This window comes from Phyllostomus discolor, chromosome 10 (genome assembly GCF_004126475.2).
Source record: "Phyllostomus discolor isolate MPI-MPIP mPhyDis1 chromosome 10, mPhyDis1.pri.v3, whole genome shotgun sequence".
NCBI classification, from domain to species: domain Eukaryota; kingdom Metazoa; phylum Chordata; class Mammalia; order Chiroptera; family Phyllostomidae; genus Phyllostomus; species Phyllostomus discolor.
Genome location: NC_040912.2, coordinates 25,482,133 through 25,491,876, shown reverse-complemented (window position 1 = coordinate 25,491,876; position 9,744 = coordinate 25,482,133). Strand labels below are relative to the sequence as shown.

Genomic DNA, 9,744 nt, shown 5'->3' with positions numbered 1-9,744 from the left:
TGGCTAAATGTCCAGCTCAATCTAGTCCAAGGCAAGGCAAGCATTAAAAAACCGAGTATATATAAATATTATCTAGATAATATTTGTATATTACTAGTATATAGATGGTATTTAAAAATACAAGCTCATCAAGAGAATCAGTATAAATAAAGAAGAAACCTTGAGCACTTCATGGTGGTCAGGAGTTGGGTCAGGAGTGGGGTAGGCCCAACAAAAGAGGCTGAGATGAAGCACTTACTGATGTAGGAGGAAGCCAAGAAAGAGGAGTAGGCAATGCAGTCAAATGCTTTGAGAAGTTAAATAAGATTGGAGCGGCTACTGAATTGAGTGGAGATTCTAGTAGAGTCTAGTGGAGAAGACACATGTGTAAACAGCACGGTATAAATAATTTGGTACTGCGTTTTATTGCAGAAATCTCTGAGAAAATTCCCTCCATTGACAGGACTGTGAGTAGAAGTTTACAGGCAGATTAGTAGTCCACCATGAGGTTGAGTTGAGAGGATTCAAAGTAAAGGAAAGAAGGTGTGGAGAACCCACGCTGAGACATACAGTCATATGTCGGAAGCCCTAGGGATCTCGCGCCCGAGGAATGTGAAGTGAGTAGACAGCAGGGGCCAGGAGGCAGGAGCTGGAGCTAGAGAGTCAGACAGAGGCCAGCGCAGGAGCTGTCTTCTGTGCTGAGCTAAGGAGTTTGACCCGATTGTGTAAGCCATGGGAAGTTGTGAGGAGATTTCAACTGTGTAATGTGGATGTATTTTTGCTTTAGTTTATCACTCAGGTGGCACTGCAGAGGGCGTATGTGTGGCGGTAGAAGCTGAAAGGGGGGGCAGTTAGAAGGCCACTGCCATAGACCCAGTGACCTAGGGGTGTGAGCGGGAACAGAGGAGGGGGGAGAGAGATGAGAAGTAGTTAGGTGAAAAATTGACAGGTGTTAGTAGTTTTACTTTTGATGTGTAATTTTATATTTTAATGTTGGTGGGGGAGGCGTAAGGGAATCTGGTAGGTAGGTTTTCCAGTGTGGTAGTGGTGTCGCTGATTAGTCACCTTTGGCCATGAAAATGCTGCAAAACAACCCCCAAATGTCGATGGTTAAATAGTAAACATTTATTTCTCACTTCTGCGTCTGCAGGACTGTAAGTCGGCTTTGGTGGCTTGTGCTCCAGATCACAGGTCAGATTCTGGGCAACTTCGTGTATCTTTTCATTTCAGGACCCACGCCTGAGGATTCGGCGTCTACCTGATGTGTGCAGTCCTCCTGGTGGCTGGAGGGACAAATGGAGACATGCTGCCCCTCTCGAAGGCTCTGATTAGGATCGAGAGGAAGCTAAGGAAGGATTTCCTAGGAAATAAAAAAGAAAGAAATTCGATAATTTCACATATATGGGGAGGTATACTTCCTCACTGTGAGGTCACTTGGCAAAGGGCATGGGCTTAACCTTATTATAAGTGGAGAACTTATAGAATCTATCACACCAGCTAATAGAATGTGTGTGTACTGTAAAGATATAATGTACTCCGTCATAGGCATATTAATTCTAGGTATCTCTAGAATATCTAGAGATGTTCTAGATGGACATACAGACAATTGAATAGTTGAGACAAGAGAAGTATCAGAGTTGGACTTCAGAACATGTTGGTCATTGGATGTAAGTAATAAATAAAGCCATAGAAATGACAGGGTTTCCTAGTTAGAGTGAAACGAGTAAAAGGGAGTTACTGATGAAGCCCTGAGAAGCACTAATGTTCTTTGTTTGAAGATGAGTCAGTAGAAAATCTGAGAAGGAACATTTAAAGGGTCAGTTGAGAAACTTAGAGGGATTAACAGAACTGGACATAGAAGAGAGTTCCAAGAAGGAGGAAGTGGAAATGAATGGTCCAGTGGCTTTCAGATTTAACTTGGCCTTGATGGAGAACTAATGGGAAGAGGGTGATTTCATCTAATCTGAGAGATTTCCTTTCAAAACAAAATGTCAGATTGCTGCTCATAGAATCACTATGGAGACGGCGGGATAATGTAAATAAAACCCAGGGTACGCTTCCTGACATGTGCCTGGCACTCAGTAAATGGTAGTCATTTTATCCTATTGAAAACTGGGGAACATTGAGAAATCACCACCAGCTTAATACAAAATTTGATGTTATACCATTTTTGCTTTGAATTTTATCAAAAACACTCTATTATTAGAGCTAGAAGAGGTAGAAAAATGTAATGTTATATGATTTTTATGGTATAACCCTTGAAATTAACTGGGGTGAAATTCTGGAGGTAGTTGTTTTCATTAAGGTAATGTTAAAAAGGGAAATTGAGAGGTGTTGTTGCATCCTTGTGGTATCTGTTATTTAAAAGATGCCCAATCCAGCCCTGGCTGGCGTAGCTCAGTGGATTGAGTGCGGGCTGTGAACCAAAGTACTGCAGGTTTGATTCCCAGTCAGGGCACATGCCTGGGTTGTAGGCCATGACCCCCAGCAACCTCACATTGATGTTTCTCTCTCTCTCTCTCTCTCTCCCTCCCTTCCCTCTCTAAAAATAAATAAATACAATCTTAAAAAAAAAGATGCCTAATCCCAGGCATTCTTATCAGTCTACTATTTGGGTTGAAGGGGCCATTTGTTCCCTGCCTATATCAATCATCTTGTTTTAGAGTTCTGTCTTCATATCGCCAAATCAGGATAAAAGCTGGAAAAGCATGCATATTTCAAAATACCCAGGTACTTTAGGTTATGGAGATGAAATACACACTTGCAGACTTGCTTTCACTTTTCAGATAACCGCAGAGCTCGTCCACCTTTGTCCTCATCGTCTCGTCCACCCCTGCATGCTTCAGAGTCCCAGTGTGCGTTCTGGCTGCAAGCATGTACTATACTTCCCTTTGGTAACAGATCGGCGGTTATCAAGCTCTTTGTTTTTAGTGATTCTGCTTTAGGGGTGTCAATTAATAATCCCTGGAGAGACCACCATGAAGACTTTCTGTAATTAGGTTATAATACAAAGGTTTGCTTATTCACAATATTTAAAAAGTTTTTAACTGTGATTTCTGGGCAATGACTCCAATCTTCCCATCTTTTACTTTCAACTGCCTTTTTAATGCTGACTTTCTTCAATTTTTCTGATTGTGTTCATTCTCTTTTTAAAGTTTGTGAGTATAATTGAAACTGCCCTACCTTTGAGAACCCTCTGTCCTCACGTAGTAGAATAAATGAAATATGTATACAAAGACTGAGCATGTAAATTACCTCTAAAAAAGAAAATGCCTTCAACATAAAGCTTTTTGATTCCCCCTTACCTTTTTTTTTTTTATTCCTGAGCTTGTTGGCTATTTTTTCTCTCTAGTCCAGTGATCTTGTTATTAAAGCATTCTTGTAAAGGTAATTTAGCACACATGCCTTACAGTTATTAACTGAGTTCTAGTTCAAATACCAAATCACTTTGCAGACGATACATCCTTCTTTCCACTAGCAAAATAGCTTGGGGTGTGGAGGGGCCCCAAGCTTTCTTAGTTGTCCTGAGTGACATTTAAGAATTCTGCAAGGGTAGTGAAAATGGCTTTGGGTCTTCTTCAATAAGTATTCATAAATAAGTATGCCACTCTGAGTGTAGATTTTCATAAACCAATGACATTAAAACATTCACAGAATGATTTATATGAAAAAATGATATAATTAATATACTTGAGTCAACCCTTGACCTAAAAGAAAGTCAATGAAAGGCGTGGAAAAGAGAAGAAATGCGCAAAAAAGGCCTTGGTGCAAAACCACAGACACAGTTCTCTTAAAACCTTTGAAAGGCACTGAACAAAATACATTTTTTTAATTACAGTATCTTTGAGAATGATAATACAGTGTACAATTGTTATTTGTGAGGTAAGTTTTTAAAGCCACAGATGACTTCCCGTTCAGTCATACAGAAACAAAATAGAGGAATTCTAGAACGGGAAGGCACTTGGGCCATCACCTACCTCTATTTCCGTGTTCTGCGAGTACATACGACGGGTCTGAGGCCAGGGGAGCCCTTCTGGCACTGGCCCAAGGTCATGAACATGCAAGGTTTTGCTAAGGTCAGGGCGGAAGGACAGTACATGCTTTGTAAGGTTTTTTTCTTTTTTGGTCACTATTAGGGAAAAATAGATACAATGTAGTACTATATGTACAAAGTGATATAGTTTGGCCTGAAGCTTAAGTAAGACCACAGCTGGGTGATTTATAAAAACGGTTTTCTGCTTTTAGTTAGAGTGTAGGTAAAAGAGAGTGATATTCATGCATTTTAAGACAGGGTCATCTTCGAGTTAAACTTGCTCTTTTTCTCTTCTTTTCAGGCCCAAGATAATTTGTACTTTTAACTTATGCCCTCCCTCTCCCCTTCAGAATAAAGACAATCATACAAATGAACCAAAGCAAATCAACCAAAACAGCCAATTACTGTTAACAAAATTATCAGTTTATTTCAGTTGAAGTTTAATTTTAATTTCTTCTGGTTTTCAGGAAAATTATTTAATATAATCATTTTCAGGTTAATTCCTTTACCTGAAAATTCCTTTACATTCTTTTAAAAATATATATTTTCTGGAGAGAAATATATTATTGCTTTGTACTATTTATTTCCAAACAGATCAGGTAGCCTTCAGGAAAAGCACTATTCTCCTTACGGATAATCACACGTTCGTTCTATCCCAACAGTGAGGCTGATCACAGATGTGTTCTAAGAGTGCATTTGAGAGTGGGGTGATGCTTTAAACAGAAGTGTGCATGAGACTCATATCCTTATTGGTTTTCATTCTTTTTAAAGCAAATGACAGGAAAAAAGGAGGGTGACTGACCCATCCTTGTCTTCCCATCCCCCCAATATTATGCCATTAAAATTATATTTAGCAGAAAAATGATTAAGTTTCTTTATGTTACTTGGCTTCGTGTCCTTTCCTGATTGACCACTACAGGAAATGAAGACTCCTGCAAAAATACAAAAAAAAAAAAGACAAAAAAAGACATTCTGCTCCTGTATTATATCCTAGGCCAAATGTCACAGGATCCAGTAAGAGTTGCAGGTCTGGGCAGAAGGTCTCAGGTCATTACCATAAAAAGCTCTTTGGCACCCTGTGTCATAGAACAAAGTGTCAGACCAGGTCCCATTACCAGGTGCCTGTGGTGCTTTTCTTAAATAATCAGTCCCATTCAGGCGGAGATTTTAAGGTCCTTGATTGTCTTTCTATTTCACAAGCAGTAATTTTTTAAGGCTAAATGGCACTAGAGGTAGAATGTTTTTGAAGTCAGGTTTAGAAAGGAACTTGGTGTATCCCGAAGCTGGCCTGATTCTTTCTCGTTTTTCCCAAAGGCCTGATGCAAGTTCAGATCTGACAGAATGCACTTGGGCATCTGGGTAGAGGCCAGCAGCGATGACTCCAGCTCCCCTCTCCAGCCTGAGAGGGCCTGGGAGCTCATAAAAGTGGAGATCAATTTTAGGGTGGCCTCCTGCACCCCAGAGGGTGAAACAGACAAAGCTTGCCTTGCCTTACTCTGACCCTTCAGCCTCAGATAGGAGTGCCCTGAGACATTTATGTTTCTTCTTTATATGTTTTAAGAGCATGGAAAACCTGGTACGTGAAGAGACCCAACATACCACTGCAAGTATGCTATATATAAATGTGTATTTTTTCTAAAGTGCATTCATTTTTTGGAGTCCCAATTAGAAAATGTGCTTCGCGGCCATACTCTGCATATGCCCCAATGAATTCCAAGGGGTCATGGAGGTAAAGCACAACTTTGAGATTAGAAGAGCTTGCTCTTTAAAGAGCTATTTTTAGCTGGAAGGGAGAGTGTGGGCCTCAAAGTGCCTGGCAGCTGGTCCTACAATTTAGAAGTCACCTAAATTGGAGGTGGGATTCTAAGAGAAGGTCTCTGTGGGGCTTCTCTGTTTGCTCCAGAAGAGGGCGATTCTACTGATAGTTACTGTTATGTTGGGGGTGGGAGGCTAAGAGGGTTCCCCAAGGGAACTCATTCGGTGGTCCCCAGGACCTGCTGTGTGGCGCATGCATTGTGTCTAGGCCCCTCCGCACTGATGGAAGCGGAAACCGTAGACCCTAAGATGTCATAGCCACGTTGGAAGAAAGGGCTCCATAAAACCCCTTAAAAATCATGATTTTATATTGATGCCACTTATTTGGGCTCCTGACATACATTTCAACCCAACTACAGATTAATATCAAATTTCATCCTGCAAAGTGTACACCATTCCAGGCCAGGCTCTGGTGAAGAGCAGTCTTACGGTAGTAACAGGCAAGGTTGGTGGAGGGTGGGGGTGGGGGGAGTAGGAGAAACTCGCCCTCGGCCGAGCTGGGACTGTGGACGGAGTGTGAGCACGCTGAGGAGGCGCTGGCCTCCCGCTGGCACCAGCCGGAAGGGTCTGGCTCCGGGATCTCACCAGACAGCGGCGAGCTGTGTGCTGGAGAGGACAAAGGCGAGAAGAAAGGGAATGCCAGGGGTGCGGATGAGACATGTTACAGAGATGGGGAGGTTCCGAAATCCTGAGAGAGACACGCAGAGATAGACGCCGAAGACAGTCTTGGAGTTCAAGAGAGACGGAGAAAGAAGGTAGAAAATACGCTGAGAGATAAAAACAGCAAGGGAGAGACTGAGAAAGACAGAGACAGACAGCAGAGAGACCAAGACTGGGAGACGATGGTTGAGTAGGAGGTGTCAGGAGAGAGACAGGTGGCAAAGTATCCCCCTGCGTACTCCCTCCACCGACGTGTCGCCCCCACCCTCACCCTATTCCTCCTCTTGCTCTGCCCAGCCCGCCGAGAGGCGTCAACCCACAAGGTCGCCCAGTCCTCTCGTCTGTTGCGCGCTGAATGGCTGGCGGTCCGCAGCGCCTCCGCCTCGGGCCCTGCAGCCACAGGTCCGCGGCGCCCTGTGCCGGTGCCGGAGGCCCCAGAGGGAGACTTGCACTGCCCTGCGCTCACCCCCAACTTACACACCGCGGTGCTCCGCTCCCCGCTACTCCTCCGGCGGTGGCAGTCCCCTACTCACGCCCCCCGCCCCCCCGGGGAGGGGGCGCTGTGGCCAACAGAGGCATCACAGGAGCCAGTTCTCCCTGCGGGCCAGGTCCGCTGAGTGCCTGGGAGTGGGATCTATTTACACGAGGTACCAATTAATCTCTGAGGCATCGTTTACCCACGTGCCAATGTGATCGCCGGTCTCGGGGAGTAGGCGCGCGGAACCGCGGACCTACAAGCCAAGCTCCACCGGGGCTGCGCCCCGAATCACAGCGCACTCAGGAGCGTCCCTCAGTGGCTGGGCAGCACCACAGGCAGCACCTGCGACTCCGCTCCGGAGTGGCTCCAGAGCTTCGCAGTGTCGCGCGTACAGGTACAGCGGCTCCCTGCGTCAGGAGCCTCCAGGTTCTGCCACCCTGCCCCTCTTTCAGAAATTCAGTCTGCTTGCAACTGCCGTGTGGCTTTTTTTTTTTTTTTCCTGCGGAAAGGCCAGTGTCTTATCTCTCAAGTTCAAGTTCCGAGGACTTGCCCAGACTCCTCCCCTTAAGTCATTTCTACAATCCTTCGGCAGCCTCGGGAAGCTGACAGCCTTGGACTGCTCGTCCCAGAGCCAGCGCTGGCATCCCAGTCCGTCCAGCGCTGTAACCCGGCGCATTCGCCTCTCTCCTTTCCTCTTCCTCCCTCCCTTCCTCTGTTTCTTCCTATATTACCCCCTTCCTTTCTTGCCTCTTAAGTTTCCTGCGCCGTGAATTCAGCTGTGCCAAGCCTCGCGTCTCGTGGAACCGATCCTGAGCGCGACCCGGGCACTGGGACGCCGACTCTGCCGAGGCAGGACGCGGCAACCGGACTGGTCCGCGCCGGAGCATGGAGACCAAGCGCCAGGGAGGGCATGTCCGGGGCGCCGGAGACGCCAGGCCCGAGTAGCTCCTCCATGGAGCCTGCCCAGAGCGGTCCCTGCTCACCGGATTTGCCCCCAGTCCAGTGCGGTACGTACTCTTAGCCTCTACAGTCCCGGAGGGGAAACCTTCGCGCGGGGTGGTGGGGCGCTGGGAAGGGGCGGTGGGGAGGGTCCCTGGTTGGCGGACAGAGTGCTGTAGACGGGCGACTCTCACAGACCCGGGCAGACTTCCACTCTAGAAGTTAGCACTGGCTGTGCCCCTTGGCTCGAATAAAAGTAGTGGGTGTGTGTATCACCAGAGGGGTGTGTGTGTATCTCTGTAGGTGCAGGGCACTCAAAAGGGTAAACTGAGCCTGGCTTTCCTGTTTGCAAATTTTACGCTCCCTTTCCCCACCCTCACCCCACCGAATGTGTAGAGATACCCAGCACCTAATCTTGGTCAGCTCTGTCTACCCTTTCCTCTTCCAGCGCCCCCCTCGCTCAGTCTCTTTCGCTTGCTCTCCCTCTCGCTTTTTCTCTCCGTCTCTCTCTACTGGTGTGTACGTGTGTGAGCACTGCCAGGGCTGGCAAAGAACCAGCCGCCGCGTTTAGTCCGAGCCGCCCCGCCATCAAACACTAGGGCAAGTCTCGCTGCCAGAGACGCTTGGGCTCCGAACCAGCCTGCACGCGGCTCTGTGCTCTGCCACCTCCTGTCCCCACAGCCCGGAACTCGCACCCGAGGAGCACAGGGCTCAAGGAGCCTTTCCTCTTCCCAACCTCCTGCCCGCCTGCCTGCGGACCTAGCGCTCGCTAGTTTCAGGCTCTGGATTCACTCGCTTTTCAATTTTTTCTTCCCCCGCCTCCGTGGTGTTTTTTTTTTTTTTTTTTTCGTTCGCCCCTCCCCGCCACGACCCCCTTTCCCTGCTTGGTCGCCAAGCCTAACCTTGCCCGCGTGGTCATGGGATGTCTAATTTCATTTGTATCTAGGCTGCTGAGAGCGCTCCTTGCTCTGTAAAGTGGATGTCAGGTGGATCTATGTTTTTGAAGGAACAAAGACTCAGCGAAGGCACCGCCGAGGAAGTTTGAGACGCGGGAGGATGCAGGCTGCGTGCTGGTGCGTGGTTCTCCTCCTGCAGCCCACAGTCTACTTGGTAAGTCACCGCGGGTCCCGCTCCCCCACCCCCGGCATCCCACCCTGACCGCGAGGCCCGGCACCTGGGGGCGCGCGGGAGGAGGGGGAGACCGTCAGTTCAGCGAGAGCAGCGTTCCTAAAGACTGTGTTGGAACAACTTTGGCGATCTGGTCTCCGGATTCCTGCGAGATTTTCCGGAGATCCCATTCCCATTTCTTTCTCTGTTGCCCCCTCTCCTGCGTGTGATTCGGAACAGCGCCTTAGGGCACCCCAAACACCCAGAAACCGAGGAGATAGTGGGACAGGATGCTTTATTACAGGAGAGGGCAGAGAGAAGGGGAGGGAGGCGTGAACTCTCACTGATTCATCCACAGAGTTTAAACAAAAGGGAAGAGTGGGGCACCCGAATCTGCTCTGTGACTTGCAAAGTCAGCCCACCCACTTAGCCCCCCAGTTTGGAGATGTGCAGATAAAAAATGTGCAGGTAACTTTGTTTGACTTGCAGGGTTGAGACAGGACAAGTTTAACGATGAGTTAGGCGCATCATAAGCAGATCAGGCAGAGTTAGGTCAGAGATACTCTGGCAAACATGTAGCTGCTCCCCCTCCCTCTTTCCATAGCTCACCTTTTCACCAAATAACCAAAACCCAAACCCCAGTTCCAGGGCCAAGACCCGTGCTAGGGATGGCAGACATTGTCAGGGGGAGAATTTTAGCTCAAGCTGTCGTCCCAGTTTTCCCAGAGCTGCT

General features: G+C 47.4%; 1 protein-coding gene across 2 annotated transcripts in view; it reads left to right on the top strand.

The window, feature by feature from the left end:
* The first annotated feature begins 6,867 nt into the window (after positions 1–6,867).
* The window catches only part of NXPH1 (neurexophilin 1), a 287,216-nt gene continuing 284,339 nt past the window's right edge, over positions 6,868–9,744 (top strand). The window contains exons 1-2 of one of the 2 annotated variants that reach the window (XM_028525701.2): positions 6,868–7,972; positions 8,851–9,014. In XM_028525701.2, coding sequence (XP_028381502.1) covers positions 8,961–9,014 — 54 coding nt within the window. In that variant the 5' untranslated portion in view covers positions 6,868–7,972; positions 8,851–8,960. Of the gene's footprint in view, positions 7,973–8,438; positions 9,015–9,744 lie in introns of those variants that run through there. The other variant, XM_028525702.2, reaches the window with a different exon arrangement.